This window comes from Macrotis lagotis, chromosome 1 (genome assembly GCF_037893015.1).
Source record: "Macrotis lagotis isolate mMagLag1 chromosome 1, bilby.v1.9.chrom.fasta, whole genome shotgun sequence".
NCBI lineage: Eukaryota > Metazoa > Chordata > Mammalia > Peramelemorphia > Peramelidae > Macrotis > Macrotis lagotis.
In genome coordinates this window covers 346,693,357-346,710,512 of record NC_133658.1, presented here as the reverse complement: position 1 = coordinate 346,710,512, position 17,156 = coordinate 346,693,357, and the positions used below count along the sequence as shown (strand labels likewise).

The following is a 17,156-nucleotide window of genomic DNA, read 5'->3' as shown; positions in this document are numbered from 1 at the left end:
TCTACATTGTACTAGGATCTGGGGTAATAAAAAGAGGCAAAAGACAGTCCCTGTCCTCAAAGAACCTTCAATCTAACAGGGGAGAAAGCATGCCGACAAATATATGCAAAGCAGGCATAAACATTTTAGTGTCTGTCCATGATGTGCCAGGCACTGTGCTAAATACTTTACATATATTCATTAGAAAAAATTAGATTGCAGATGGGATCCTACAAGTCATTATCACAACTTCATAATGTATGAATAGTCATTGGAGTTAGTTTGATTCATAGGCACAGCGATATTTACCTACTTTCTATATTCTCTGGGGAAAAGGGAATTATTGTAGGAAGAACACACACTTGGGAGTTAGGATACTTAAGTTGTAGTGCATTTTAACTTAAATCTTTGTTATTTCAGAAGAGAAATTAAGATCAGAATGTAGAAGTTAACAGAGAAGTAGAATTCCCTTCAGTGAAATGAAGAAACTATTAATATTTCAGTGCAGTAAGGTATATCTTTAGGTGATAAGCTTCTAATTCTTTGAGGTTTTCAATTTAGGTTGGAGGTTCAGTTTTAAGAGATATGATAGAGGAGTTTTCTTTATATATGAGTATTTGTGAATGTTTTTCTTCTTGCTTACTTATAGAAATTTCTTGAGATCAGAGATGATTTCACAAGTGTTTATGTTTATAGACTTGACACAAAGTAGGATCTTAATAAATGCTTATTAGTTTCTTGCTTACATGGAGGGGCAGAGTGGATAGAGCACTGGCCTTGGAGTCAGGAGGACCTGTTTCTCAAATTTGGTCTCAGACACTTTATGACTTAGCTGTGTGACCTTGAGCAAGTCACTTAAACCCATTGCCTTGCAAAAGAAAAAGAAAAATTATGAAAAGATTGTCTTATATTTCTACTAAAAAAACCTTTTTCTTTCTTTAATTGCTAAGTTTTGATTAATTTCTAGTAACATATGTAAGCATTCAAATATATGAGAACCAAAGAACAGTATGATAATAAACCAAATTAAACTTTCAAACAAAACCAATCAAAAGAAAATCAGAAACAAAATATAATCTTTCAAGGCAGAAATATAATACCACCCCCGAGATTTAAGCATTATGATTGATTGTACAATTCATCACTTACTGACTGATAAAGGAAATAAAGATTGTGAATTTTCCATCTTTTATCTTCTTTTACATGTATATTGTTCTTTTGATTCTCTGTCATTTGTTTTACTCTTTTCATATTTCTTTTTTGGCTTTATATTTTTAGAGGCAGGTAGGTAATGTAGAAGATAGAGCCTGTAGTCAAGAAGACTACATCGATACTTATTAGCTGTGGGACCTTGGGAAGATCATTAAATTTGTGTTTTTCTCAGTTTCCTCAATTGTAAAATGGGAATAATAAAAGCACCTATCTCCCAGGGTTGTTATAGGATAGAAATGAAGTAATGTATAGTGCTGAGCATAGTGCCATAGAAATTAGGCTCTATGTAAATGTTTATTCCCTTCTCTTCTACCACTTTCCTTCATATCCCTTCATATTTGTCATCATATATATATATATGTATATATATATCATATATATATACATATATGTATTATATATCCATTATGATACATCTTAATCTTAGAGTGTATTTTTTATATTCATATATCATAGTTTATTAAGCCTCCTATTATAGGGCACATAGTTGAGTTTTTGCTACTGAAAGTAATACTTCTATGAATTTTCTATGAACTTTGACTTCTTATTGACAATCTCCCAGAACATAAACCTAAAAGTGGAATTAAAGTATTTCTAGTTACTTTTGTAGTATAATTCTTTATTGTTTCACAACTCCAGTATCCACCACGTGGATGTCTGTTTTTTCTAATGTCTGCCAAAATTAAATTTTGACATTTGATACCATCTTTGCCAGTTGGGGTTCAGGTGATGTCTCAGAGTTGTTTTAATTCGCATTTATCTTAAAATAATTGATTTGGAACCTTTTTCCTAGTGATTGTTGACAGTCTATTTCTTTTGAGAATTGCTTTTTCATAGCCTTTGACTGCTTACTCTTTGGAAAATGAATTATATCCTTATGAATATCTCTCAGTTCCTTATAGATCTTATATGTAAGATTTTTTTGCTGATGTTTCAGAATTTGTATAATTAGCAAGCATTTATTAGAATCTTTTGTCTGAAAAGGCATTGTGCCAGGAATATAACAAATGTTGTTTTATGGAGAAAACAGCATATACATATGTAAGTAAATGAGGTGGTTTTTTTTTTTCCAGGGCACAAATAGATAGTTGTAGTCTGAAAAGCCTTATGTAGATGTGTGCTTGAATAAGAACTTTTTTGTTTTTTAAATGGGGTTAAGTGATTTGCCCAAGGTCACACAGCTAAGTAATTAATAAGTGTCTGGGGCCAAATTTGAACTCAGGTCCTCCTGACTCCAGGGCCAGTGTGCCACCTAGCTGCCCCTTGAATCAGAATTTGAAGGAAGTCAGGGGAGTTGGGGAAAAGATGAATAAGGGAGTATAGTTGAGGTGTAAGAATTGATGAAAAGTTAGCAGTATAGAACATGTATTACATAAAGGGCATGTATTATATTATCAATATTACATGTATTAAGTTATAAGTATAGGACATGTATTACATTATAAATAACATTGTTATCCATTTTGGTTAGACCATAGAGCAACTGTAATAAGACTTGAAACGTTGGATCAAAGATTTAGAGCTAGAAGGGACCTTAGAAGCCATTGAGTCAACACAGAGAGGTTAAATGACTAACTCAGCTCTTTCTAAATCCCAAATACATTGCTCTAATCCATTTTGCTTCACCTAGCTACTCTGAATATGGAGCCATAATGTAAATGCCAAACAGAGGAGTTTGTATTTGTTCCTAGAGACAGTTAGGAACTATAGAAGCTTTTTGAGCCAGAGGAGTGGCATGGCCAATACCGTAATTTTAGGAATATCACTTTGGCATCTCTATGAAAGGTAGGTTGAGAAAAGAGAGAACAAAGGCAGGAAACAGTAAAGAGTCTCTTTGCTGTACTTCAGTCAGTAGGTTAAAAAGACCTGAATTGAGAGAAGGGAACATATCAGAAATGTTATGGAGTTAGAATTGACAGAGTTTGGCATCAAATTGGATAATAGAAGTTAAAGAAGTATTGCAAACTTGAGTGAATAGAAGGAAGACAGTACTGCTGATAGAAATGGGGAAATTAGGAAAAGGGATTGATTTGGGAGAAAAAGTAGTGAATCATGTTTTGAATATATATGTTTTTTAAGATGTTTGTGGAATATGATTTGAAAGGTTTATAGATAGTGGGTGATGTGAGACTGAAACTCAAGAGAAAGACTGAGGCCAAATAAAAAGATAGGGGAGTCATCTAAGGATAGAAATAAATGGACCCCTAGAAGCAGATGAAACCATAACGAGAAGCTATAGAAAGAAAAGTATGAAGTGTTGTGATATATTGGATGAAAATGAAAATGGATGAAAATTTAAAAAAAAGATTAGGAAGGAGTCACCAGACATGTACTAGAAAAATTAAAAGAGGACAGTATTACAAAAACCCAGAAAATTACCAAGGAGAGAGGGAGTGGTTCAAATGCAGCAGATAGGGCAAGAAAAATGATAACTGAGAAAAAGGCCCTTTGGGTTTGCCAAATATATAATCATTGTAAACTTCTAGGTCTTTCCTCTGTTGAATATCTCTGCTTTATGCTGTGTGTGTGTGTGTGTGTGTGTGTGTGTGTGTGTGTGTGTGTGTGTTGTTTGTGAATAGTTGTTTAGCCTGAGCTTCTTGAGATCAGGGATTGTCTTTTACCTTTTTTTTTTTTTTTGATTCCTTGAGCTTAGCACAGTGCCTTAGAAGGTGCTTTATAAATTTTTGTTATCTGCCTGATTTTAGGGTATCAGTTTCAGTTGAATGAAAAGGTTAGAAACCAGATTTCAAGTTATCAAGAAATGAGAGGGAAAGAAGTAGAATTAGTGAAGACAACTTTTTTTTTATCATCTCAACTAGCCTTTGTTTAGGTTTTTAAGATGTACATTACATATTTTTTTGTCATTTAGTTTTCACAGCATCCCTATGAAGTAGGTGCAGTTAACATCTGCATCTTATAGATGAGTAAGCTGAGGCTAAGGTTAAGTGACTTGCTCAAGGTTACACAATATCTGAGGCAAGATTTTAACTCTCTTCTAGTCTAGTACTCTATCCACTATGTCATATAGCTGTCTGGGAGTTTGGTGGATAGTAGGAAAGAATCAAGGGAAATGAGGAGATCAAAGTCTTTTTTTGTATCACATTTATTTTTGAATATTCTTTTTCCTTTTTTTCCTCCTTTCCCTTCTCTTTACCCTTTCTTATAAATAAGATTAATGGAAGAGGAAAAAAAGTTTAACAAAATCAACCAATGCATTCATTGACCCTTTATCCAACTAGATGTGCAGCATTGTGTACCCATTGGCCCCCAACTCTGCCATGAAAAGATCTGCATTTTCTCTAGTGCTAAGCTTATTCATAAAGTTACAGTTTTTAGTTTCTTTTTGTTGTTTTCCTCTTTATGATATTGAAATCATTCCCATGTTTTTCTGAACTCTTCATAGTTGTCATTTTTTTCTGACTAGTAATATCTAACATTTATATTTCTATTCCCTCTTCATTCTTCCATTATATCTTTTAAAATTTAATTTAAAACTTTTTCCCAAATGATTTTTGTTATTATTTTTTCTGACTATAAAGCAACCTGTTGGTTGATATGCCACTAAATCTGCAAATTAATTATTTTTGTTGTATCAATAAACTCCAACCATGAAAATGGTTATTTGAGTCATTTTTTTTATTCCATTAGAGAGTATATTATGACTTGAAGATTCAGGGAGATGAAATATTTTCAGGGTCAGTTTTTTGAAGAAGGTAGGTGAGGCCATGAAGAGTATAAATAGAGGGATTGATCTTGTTGAGGAAAAGAACAGAAATTATTAATAGCCACAGCAAAAGGGGTCTGAATGTGGGATGAAATCAAGGATTTTCAGGTATAGAGAAGGAGAGAAAAAGAAATTCAGAGCAAACAGCCTTTATTTTCTCAGTAAAGAAAGGTTCCCTGCTGAGGAGAGGCAACAGGATGACATAGGAAAGTTTGAAACAACCCATGTGGAGAGAGTGATAGTGATAATCAGTGAAGAGTATAGTACATAAAATAATGGACTTAGAATAAAGAAGGCATGGGTTCCAAATCCTGTTTATGACATGTACTTTTAATTTTTGAAGTAATTTTTACTTATAAGTATTATTATTATCATCATCACTTGGTATTCTTTATCATTTAATGCAGCAATTTTCCCTAATTTTTTCTTTTTCTTTGTGCTTTTATTTGTATACATTTTGTTTTTTCATTATAGAAATCATAAACATAGTCTTTTATAATTGCCTCTTTTATCACCCCTTCATTAAGAATTTTTCTTCTATAACTTTCATTCTCTTTTAAAAAAATATGACTTTTGGGGCAGCTAGGTGGCACAGTGGATAGAGCACCGGCCCTGGAGTCAGGAGTACCTGAGTTCAAATCCGGCCTCAGACACTTATTAATTACCTAGCTGTGTGGCTTGGGCAAGCCACTTAACCCCATTTGCCTTGCAAAAACCTAAAAAAAATATGACTTTTATATTTGAATTATTGATTCATTTGAACTTTTATAGCAAATCTATAGTCTAAATCCATTTTCCACCAATTTCTTGTTCCCCTTTTCTAGTTTTTGTTACAAAATATATTATTTTCTTCACCAATTTGTGTTACTCAGTTCATCAAACACTAGACTGTTTTAAGTATCTGGTTCTAAATCTTGTATATCTAAACTATTTCACCAAATACCATTTCTGCTTTTATAGATTATCACAATTGAATAATTCACTGTGTGTGGTTTTTTTTTTCTTAGGTTTTTGCAAGGCAAATGGGTTTAAGTGGCTTGCTCAAGGCCACACAGCTAGGTAATTATTAAGTGTCTGAGGCCGGATTTGAACCTCAGGCATTCCTGACTCCAGGGCCAGTGCTCTACCCACGGGCCCACCTAGCTGCCCCTAATTCACTTTTAACTTCATAAAAATTTTGAAATTTCTACCATGTGCTTATGCACTTTAGTAGACACAGGAATACAAACAGAAATATCAACAGTCCCTCCCTTAAAGAATTTACATTTTACTGAGTGAGTGGGATGGAATATGTATTACAGATGGGTTCAAGAGAGAGAGAGAGAGAGAGGAAGTATTATCAACTAATGAAAACATTGTAGAAGACAGGAGATGGAATATCTTGTTAAGGATTATTACTGCTTTATTGTATATATACTAATTGTATCCCTCTTCCTTTCTACTTTGTTTCATTTTTCTGCTTTGTTATTCTTGACTTTTTGTTCTTCTGTATGAATTTTTAAATTTTCTTTAAAGTAGTCCATTGATATTTTAACTAATAGAGTACTAACTTAATTTGATTATGATATGGATTAAATTATATTATTTCAAATGATATTTATATCTTTTTTTTTTTGTTGTTAGTGGAACAAATTGTTAGCACTTGCTTTATTGTAGTATGCCTGGTTGTCAGAATTGTTTTGTATGAGAATTGTTTACTTATGGTTCAGTTTTTGTTTCTGTACTTCCTTTTTCTTTCCCACAAATACTGCCTGTTCTCATCAATTTGATCCAAAGCATAAAGAATTGCAAAAAAGGAATTTTATTAACTCAGAGCATCATTCTGAAAGCCCATGCTTGATATGAAGGACCAGGTCAGCACAAAATTGATATGAAAGACAGTGTTATGTGTAAGAAACATACATTTTGCTGTTAGAACTTTTAAAAAAATCACTCGTTTTCATATTGAAATCACACTTTAATTTATTGGCATTATATTAGATGTGACATTGCAACAATATTAATATTTTTAAAATATCCCTGTGCTTTTTGGATAAACATTTAAAAAAAATACTTCACAGAACCTTCTGTGACAATTTTATGCCTTATGTCTACATTTGGATTTATAATCATATTTACGTTACTTCAACATTTTAGCTTATATAGTCTCAAAATAAACTTTTTTTTGTAAACTTTGAATTGTACATATTTGTAAAATCTTTGTCACATTGAGCTCTTAAGAAAGCATTAATACTTTAAAAGTAAGATCTTTAATTCAAAATACCTGGGATTGCCTCATCATCATAGATGCCGCATTGTTAGGAAAGCCCTATAAAGCTTTGTTTGACCCCATGTCAGAGCATGATGTCTATTCAGGTTTTATTCTTCTAATGAAACAATTGACTTGTTTCTAATGATTCTAATGCCAGATGTTAAGTATTTCAATATTTTCAATCTTGTGAAATGTCCTATATAATTTAATTTACTGTGATTCTTAGTAATGGAGTCAGAGAAACCACAAACATAGGAACTAGAGAGAACACTTTCTTTTCCTTGTATCTTCCCCAGCGTCTTGCTCAGTAGCTCCAGCTCTGCTGTGACAACCCAGAATGTATCATTTTGAAATGTCGCAGCTGCCACTAAGTCATGTGGGAGAAAGGAGCTGGCTGGTAGAGAAAGACGCAGGTCAGTGATGGTTTTTCGTTTTGGCATGAAATTTTGAAAAGTGGCATTCTTATTTTATATCCAAACAGGTTATAATTCTTTTTTTTTTTTGTTTGTTTTTTGTTTTTAGACCACAGAGAGCTGAAAGTTAGACTGTGATTTCTGACTTTAGGGTATCCTGGGTTGTCATAAATGATTAGGGACTTAGAGAATGAGTGTTTGAGGAGCATGTTTTGATAAAGGTGATCTGATATTGAAGGAGGAATCAGTTAGACTAAATGGCCTGGAGGAAGCACTTTTTCTTTTGGGATATTTAACAGTAGAATGATTTGTTTTATAAACAAAACTTTTTGCAGGTCATCTTTAAAACAAAGTCTTTTTATTATCTACTATGTGCATAATATTTTTTTGATTCTTAATTAGGGATATTGGAGCAGTGGGTAGCTTTTATATGCCATATGTGCTACAGCACAATGATGTGAAATGAAAGAAGAGATGAGACATAACTCTGGATTGAGTCTTTTGTCAAGCTTAACCCCTGCCTTTAATTTTTTTCTTAATTTATTCGTGTAAATGTTTTCCTGAGAGAAATAATGAATTTTGCAGTGTGTGAATTTTGATTATTCTTTCTACAAGTCTCTTGGAAAGTATTTTTTTTTAAATTTGGAAATGAAAGTGCTTTAGAAAGGATTATTATAATGTCAGACTTTGTCTTTTCTAGGTTTCTTATATCAAAGTCAAGTCAAGCTTGTTTTAACTTAGAAAGACAAAGTATGCATAAGCACTATTATTAATAAATATCCTTTGTGCTGTGTGGATTGGGTCGTCAGTATTCATCCACATGCAGTATACACCAACAAACAGAGAACAGAAGATGGTATTTGGAAGGACACATCTTAATTGTGGTTTAACGGAGTTTTTGAGGTGAAGTTTAAAAGCAATACGGGAATTATAAATCTTAAACGTTAAGATATTACTCCATATTCTGTATTTTCAGATTATTTTACCTATAGAATTACCAAGGCAATTATCATGGCTCCTCTTGAGCCACAATGAAAGGTGGCAGCAGCAACTAATGATACAACTCTTATCTATTTCATTGCTCTCTATAGACACTGGGAAAGCTTGGTGTACTTGGTGTATTTGTAGGTCCGATGACAGAGTGTGAAAACGGAGGCCTGAAGAAAAAAGCTTTATTGTTCCCTCCCTTTCTGAAAAACTTCTTGTGTAAGTCACTAGAAATAGGAGAGGAAATGAGTGAGAATTGCTTTACTTTGACTTATCTGTTCTATCTTATATGAGGAAGTAGAATTTGAAAATGAAGATGAACAAACTTAAAAAAAGCAATATTAACTGCCATGAGATACATAAAATATTTAAGATGTGGAAAGGAATGTTGTAGTGGTTCATGTTAATGTATAGGAACTTATGTACATGTTGAATCTCTGAAGTAGTCAGTATAGCAATAAGTATTGATTAAATGAATTTATTTGCTGAGATAAACATGGATGAGATAATGTAATCACGTAAAGCTCTTGATTTGATACATATGATGGGATCATGAGATATATCTACTTTTTACAGCTTCCAAAGAAAAGAATAAGGGTAAGGGCATCTTTGTATAAAGGAAAGAGCTCAGAAAACCTGGGTTTGATGCTCCCTTGTTTAGATTCTCCCTAGTTCCAGTCAACCAACATTTAAATATATTCTGTATGGTTGAGGTGTTAGGTTAGGTTTCAGAGATAGAAAGATAAATTGAAAAACAATCTTTGCCCTCAAGTAGATTCAAGACAATTTGAGGAGGAAGAGAACACTTATGAAAGAATCACAGAGGTAAAAAGCTAATCAGAATCCTTATCAAATCATATCTCTGTGTCTTAATTTCTTCATCTTTAAAGTGAATACACAATTCACAACCATTAAAGAATGTGTGAGAAAAATACTTTGTAAAGCATATAGAGTTATAGGACTGGTGGAAGGATTCTTATGATCAGAAGTGGTCTTTATAGTGTCAGATTTTCATTGTCCAGAAAGTTCAGGCATATATTTTTTGAGTCCTGTAGAAGGGTAGAGTGTTTTGTGCCACTGTTAAAAGGAAAGTTGATAAGACTTGTGTTGTAGGCTTTAATTGATCTCCATTTCTCTTCAGTTTTCTTCATTCTTTTTTATATTATATAGAAAGTGATTTTATCAGGGTAACCAGGGAAGACCTTCCCATGGCTTGACTGAGAATCAGAATAGAGAATACAGATGGAGAGCCAAGAAGTAGAATTATATTGCAGTTCCCTTTTTGGTTATGTCTTTGTGGTTTAGTGGAAGGAGAACTGGATTATAAGTTAAACATCTGGCTTCTGGCCTTGCTTCTACCACTTAGTACCATTTGACTTTGCTTAGGTTCATATAAACAAACTATCAGATTTTTTTCCTCTCTGAAATAAATTTTATAATAATTGCTATTTTCCTTAGATTGTTGAGAATAATAAATAGCAAAGTATTTTGCAAATTCAAAAATTCTATATATATGATTAGTTCTGTCATTATTTTGCCCTTAATAAATTGTTCAGAGATTTGTTAGATGATTGTTTAAAAAGAAACATATTCACTAAATATGTGCATTCTTGTTTTTGAGATCAGTTACCTTATAGATGTCCTGTAGTAAACTCCAGAATTAATTTTTTAAAAATTTTATTTATTTAAGGCAAATGGGATTAGGTGACTTGCCCAAGGTCACACAACTAGGTAGTTATTCAGTGTCTGAGGCTGTATTTGAACTCTTGACTCTAGATCTGGTGCTCTTATCCACTATGCCACCTAGCTGCCCCCTACTCCAGAATTTATATGAAGTTGGGGAGGGGGACGAGGAGTTCTATATGTCATCATAATATCAATTTAACTTCATCTGTTCTGCCAAATATATTTGCTCATATTTCTAGACCTATTTAAATTCTATCACAAATTAAAAACATGCATTTTGGAGGAAATCTGAATTTGTATCTGATTATTAAATTGTAAACCTAATTATTTTTAAAGATCTTTTGTTTTTTTAAACTTGGATACTCAGTAATAGTTTTTCCTAAATTCTTATGGAGTTTTAATAGTATAGTTCATGGTTACTATTGTTATCTTTTCCTCTGAGTATCTAGTTTGAAACTAATAAGAATTTAATCAAGTTGGGAGGGAAGGTGAAAGTCTTGGAAAAGTTCTTATTTGGGAGGATTGTTATTTATCTAGTTTGAACTAGTTGTATAATATTAGGTAAGTTATTTACTTATATGTATAAATATATGGGTCATGCTGATAGCTTGAATTGTCCAAAAGTGAAATGGACTCTCTTTTAAGGATTCTTATTTCTGTACTTTGTCTTCAAGCAGAGACTAGATGACTACTTTTCAGAGAATGTTCTTAAAGGACATTTGAGTTCAGGTATGAGTTAGATTAAAGGAACTTTTAGGTTTCTTCCAAGTCATATTTTTATAATTGTGTGACAAATGATCTATAAGGTTTTTTTTTTCCAGCTGTGATATTCTTGAAGGACCTTAGAGATCAAGTAATCAAGCCCCTTCATTTTACAGATAAGAAAATTGAGGTCTTAGAGAGGTTGACTGACTTGTGTGAGAGTACAAATACTAATGGTATAACTGGTATCTGAATCCAGAGTATCTTTTATCTATATTTATTTATTTATTTTTGAGTTTGACAATCCCCCCCCAATCTTGCTTCCCTCCCCCCAACCCCCCACAGAAGGCAGTCTGATAGTCTTTACATTGTTTTCCATGCTATATGTGTTGATAGAAAAATCATATCCTTAAGGAAAAAAAATAAAGTATAAGAGATAGCAAAATTACATAATAAGATAACTTTTTTTTTAATTAGAGGTAATAGCCTTTGGTCTTTGTTCAAACTCCACAATTCTTTCTCTGGATACAGATGGTATTCTCCATCGTAGATACCCCTGAATTGTCCCTGAATTTTGCATTGGTGAAATGAGCAAGTCCATTAAGATTGATCATCAATCCCATGTTGCTGTTATGATGTACAGTGTTCTTCTGGTTCTGTTCATCTTGCTCAGCATCAATTTATGCAAATCCTTCCAGGCTTCTTTGAATTCCCATCCCTCCTGATTTCTAATAGAACAATAGTGTTCTGTAATGTACATATAGCACAATTTGTTCAGTCAGTCCCCAATTGATGGACATTCACTCAATTTCCAATTCTTTGCCACCACAAACAGAGTTGCTATGAATATTTTTGTACAAGTGATGCTTTTACCCTTTTTCATGGTTTCTTCAGGGTAGAGATACAGTAGTGGTATTGCTGAATCCAGACTTTCTGACTCCAAATCTTGCTCTTTCCACTATGCTTCATTCCAGAGAGCAAAAGGCTTTTGAGTTGCAAAAGAAGTAGCCTTGACCAGTTTTTTGGTAGTTAAATTATTGAAAGGAAGGTTAAGATTTTGACAAAAAATTAGATCTGGCTAGGGGATCTAGGAGCAGGAGATTTGATTTATGTGGTAGATGGAAGATATACAAGTGACTGTCCATTTTTCATTTGAAAATTTTAGGTAGTGGCATCTCCCTGACCTCCCAAGGATGTTCATTCCATGTGTGAAGAGCTCGTATTCTGTGGAAGCTCTTTTTTCTGTTAAGCCTAAATCTGTGTGCATCATCCACTCCCTCACCCACTGTTGTTTCCCATTCATTAGTTTATTTATAATCTCTTGTTCTACATAAGAGTCTTCTAATTTGAATTTGAGAACTTGGGTTTCTTGATTCCCTAGTTTTGTGGTCTTCCTATTGTATCATGTTGTCACCCCCATTCCACTCCCCAAATTCTTTCCTTATCTATCACTTTTCTTTTCCTATTCCTTCTCTTTCTATTTCTCCATATTTCTGTTATCTTGGGGAGGAGAATCTTAGAATGAGTTGGTATATGTTAAGAATCCCCAAAGCAGGGGGTGGGGCGGGTATCTAGGAATCACAATAGGATCCCTTTCTCTGGTGCACACTACAGCAGCTAATAAATTTGGTCCCCTGATGCAAGCCCAGTGCTGTGCATGCTCTTGGGGGTATGAATGAAAGGTCCCTCAAGAACCTTAATTGGTTGGACAGAGAAGACTAATACATTTAACAATTAGAGCAGATAATAGCATAGAATCAGATACGAAGTGGTTCAATACCTAAGTATAGTAGAATTCAAGAAAGGAAAAGATCCTTCCAAGTAATTGGTAGGTATCTAAGTAATTGGAGAATCTTTCTGGAGCAGATAAGTCTTAATTAGGCTCAGCAAAGGCACAATGTGAAAAATAGTCTGACCTGGCAGGGAGAGATGGGAGACAGGAGAACAGCTTGATGGGAACACAGAATGTTAATGAGGAGTAAGTAATGCAATTGGATTGGAAAATTAAAACTGTACTGTGTAGGCTCTTGGAATTTAGGCAGAGGAAGATGAGCTTCTACTTGGTAAGCTGTTAATTGTCATTGAGCCTAAAAATCACAGAAGGAAAGGAATACTGAATACTAGTTTTCTGATCATATTTAGGATGGCTTTAAGAGCAAAAGCTCAAACAGAAAGACTATCCAGGAAACTCTGGTAATGATGCAGGCATGATATTCTGAGGGTAGGGACTAAGATGGTGGAATATAGATCATGGTTTCTGCAGTTTGGTTTTATGTATGTTTGAACATTAACATATGTCTGTGCTTGACTTTTGAGAGTAGGTGGTCAATTGAGAGGTGGTGGGACTTCAGAGTGGGAGAATGAAAGTATCCATGTGTATGGGAGTGAATGATTGAATGAATTATCAAGCAGTTAATTTTAGTATCTATATTAACAGGATTAATCCTTTTTGTTTCCTTAGGAGTATAAGCAGAAGCTTGCTCGGGTAACCCAAGTGCGCAAGGAGCTGAAGTCACACATACAGAGCCTTCCAGACCTGTCGCTGCTTCCTAATGTTACAGGTGGCTTGGCCCCCCTGCCCTCTGCTGGTGACCTGTTTTCAACTGACTAGGACACATGGCCTGCTCTCAGATTCCCATTTGTGCCAGCAGAAGAGGACTCTAGCAGGGACTGGAAATTGTCTTCCAGTGATTGGTTATTTTCCTCCTAGACCACTCCCACTATTTAGGAAGGAACTATAGACTCCCAAGAGCTCTGTGCACTCTTACTGCTTGTACAGTTTCTCATGTTGAGGGGAAGAGTGAGAGTGTGCATTAAGTAGGAGTGGGCATGGAGGCCAAATTTGATTATAAAATATATAGACACATTTTGAAAAGAAACTTTTTTTTCTCATATTTTCATGCTCAAATTGTTTTTCAGTTTTTAGCTCTTGTTTGCCCCCAAGAAGTCATGAAAATCATGTACACATCTGGAAGGCTTTAAAAAAATTTTTAAATTCATCACTACATCATTTTCTTAGGAGAGCAACCTTTTGTTTCTGAATTGGTTTTATCCAGGTTAGCTGAGTGTTTCACATACTTAAAGAGCAGCTTTATCAGGGCATCATCCCATCCTGAAGGAAAAATTAGGGATCTGCAGAGCAGCCTGGGGTCTGAGCAGTTTATCAGAGCTATAGATTCTTTTCTTACACCTGTGAGTATGTATATGCAAATGTTAGGCACATCTTTTTGCAAATGAATTAGAGACTGAACATAGCAATGAAATTCATAGCCAATTCAGAAAAATGCTTTTGCAGCAGACTAATAAGAATCACAAGTTACATAAGCATGAGTTAAAGTTGTCAGTTTCAGCCTCACCCCCCACATATGTCATTTTTATTGATTGCATTTATCTGCACTTTGCCTTTGTATCACATTCATGTAACAGGTTCCTGGAAATCTATTTCACACTCATTTTTTTTCACCCTGTCAGTATGGGGGAATGCACCAGTGATGTTCCAAAGATAAAGACTAGCTGACTTCACAAGACAAAGTATGCTGAGAATGTGGGTCCTGGGATGTGCATAGCTTTAGTACATTACCTTTTTTTTTCTGAGGTGGAGATGTTCTGTTTGAGATGAAGGGCTGTCCACTGTATAGGTAATTAACTTAATCAGAGGGCACACATTTCAGTGTCTAAATTTGAAGTCTCTTTCACACACTATATACACACACACACACATACACATACATATACATATCCCTCTCTCTGCATGTTTGTGAATCTATTGATCCATGCTTATGTGTGTGTGAATGTGTGTGTGTGTGTGTGTGTGTGTGTGTGTGTGTACACACACACACACATCAGAAAGATATACTAAACTTTTCGTCAGATATGCTTGAATAGCTGATCTTCAGGGGAAAATGTGAGTTTTTTTTTTAAACTCAAGTTTTAATCCCATTATCACATGCCAGCCAATAGCTATAACTATCTGATGTGTTTAGGTGCAATTTTTATATTGCTTTTAGTAACAAGTAGTCTTGCTGGCAAATTGTAAACCATTCCAATCTGCAGACTTTTAAAAAAAACCAAACAAACCATCAGAAGTGGCAGAAAGTAATTTGTCCTAATAATGTAATAGGAATTGTAATCCTGACACTTAAGTATTATTACAAAAGAGGGATAAGTAGTAGGGAACCTCTCTGCCTCTCTATAGCTTTAAGATGCTGTTTGAGGAATGCAATTTAGACACCCTACTGATTTAATAATGCAAAGCTTTTTCTGTTCTGCGCATCTTAACTCATGGGACTTTTTCATTGGATGAAACTTTCAGCTTCCCATGACTTTTAGAGCAGTAAAAGTATATATAACTGTAAAACTTGTCATCTGTATTCTTTTAACTTTAACATTTTGATTAGCAACTATGTGCTTGCTTATTGGTGCTTCCTATCAGCCTGTCATTGAGTCTTTTCCTTTTCACATTTGTTAAACTCACAAGTCTAAATTTCAGTCCCTATAGCTCTGGGGGCAATTGACCTTGACAGAAATACTACAAGGTAAATTCTTCCGCTGTTGACACTATATATCATCTTTTACATGCAGTGTCATAGCAAAACAGTATCAAATTGCCCCACGTGAACATTTGCTTTTGAGCAAACACATCTTGAACATGTTCTGTACTTTTGCCAAAAACAGTCCCCACCATCCACAAAAGCAACCCCAAAGAGGCCTAGTTTCTGTCCCAATTAGCTAGATCAGCTAAAAATTTAGAGCACAATGGATTTTTTGTCCATGGCCAGATTTTATTTTACCAGCAATTGACTATATGATTATTACAGGAAAAGATAAAACACCCAAGACCTTTATCAATTATGTAAACAAATGAGTGTTGGGATAGCCAGACTGTTACTTTGGGCAGACTTTCTGTGAGAAAGTTGGAAGTTTATTTTTTAATTGAAATACTTACCATTTTTCTCATTCTCTTTCCCTTTCCCTGCTTACTTACCCTTCTTCCACCCTCCTCTCCCCTTTCATGTTATTCATTTGTTTCATTAATTTAAATGAAGTCTTCTGTGTGTGTATGTGTGTGTGATGGTTTTTATTAACTTTTTGTTTGGTTTTGTTTGTTTCTTTTTGGTTTTGTTTTATTTTTGGTGGATTTTTTCCCCCCAAAGGGATTCTTTGGACCTTGAATGAATCTTCTTGAGGTCAGATTTTTTCCAAGGTTGTCATTTTTTTTAAAGAATATTTTTAAAGCTTAAATTTGTATATTAATTTAGGACTTTATTTAGAAGTATAGGCTGCCTTTTGTGGCAGCAGTATATTCTGAAATGTCTCTCATAGATATATATTTTTGAATAAAGAGGGTGTTGTTGAATGACCATGTGTTGCCTTTTTTCCACTGCCCTATCTCCCACAGAGGAGTTTGGCTTTTGTTTTTAAGGAATGTGATTAGTAATCACCCATAGAGACTGTATCTATACTGAATCCTGTCTCTGAAGAGCTTTTATAGCTGTTAGTAGCTCATAAATACTTAGCACTCAGATAGTGTTTTTTGTTATTTTCCAAGGGCTTAATTAGTCTTGAGTAGTCAGTCCACACAATACCCAAGAGAGGCACCTAAAAAGTAGAATCTAACAGGGAGGTAAAATGACTTTTCCCCCAATATCTAGAAGCAAGCTTGAAACCCATTAAAACCCTGATTATAGCTCTAGTTCTCACAACAAGTCTCCTAGGGGTTATTCAGGATTTCTCTTGTAGAGAGCACTTCTTTGTACAAGTATAAGAGGTAGGATGCAAAATAATTTGCAAGCCCAAGAGTTGTTTCCCCATTTCCCACTCCTTCCATTCTTCCCCAACAAAAATATTTTCTTGTTTTCTTTTTGGACTCTGACCTTGGCTTTTACCTTTAGTGATGTACTATTTGATGTCACCAGGTGTGACTTTCTAAACCTTAGAAAAATGTGGGTTCGAAATATCTAGATTGCTTTGGAAGGGCCTTTGTTGGGATTGCCTTGGCCTTTCTGCTAAGGGAGATTAATATGCTACAGGCTGTAAATTCTGTGTTTATTATATTTCATCATTATCAGGTATATTGATTTAAAGTAAAAAGGTTAGGTAGGTTCTATGGATAGTGACTAAGTGACTCAAAGTTTAGTCTGAGAATGGAAAACAGAATTTATTTCCATCCAATCAATGATTACAAGACATTTACATGAATATC

General features: G+C 34.3%; 1 protein-coding gene across 15 annotated transcripts in view; it reads left to right on the top strand.

Annotated features, from left to right (window-relative positions):
- RPRD1B (regulation of nuclear pre-mRNA domain containing 1B) overlaps window positions 1-17,156 on the top strand; it is a 119,170-nt gene that overhangs the window by 57,548 nt on the left and 44,466 nt on the right. For 13 of the 15 annotated variants that reach the window (XR_012473694.1, XR_012473693.1, XR_012473690.1 and 10 more), the window contains one exon: window positions 13,416-13,515. Coding sequence is in view for 7 of the 15 variants with exons in the window: in XM_074211910.1 (XP_074068011.1) it covers window positions 13,416-13,515 (100 nt within the window). In the remaining 8 variants the exon portion in view is untranslated. Of the gene's footprint in view, window positions 1-13,415; window positions 14,679-17,156 lie in introns of those variants that run through there. The other 2 variants (XM_074211913.1, XM_074211914.1) reach the window with 1 other exon arrangement.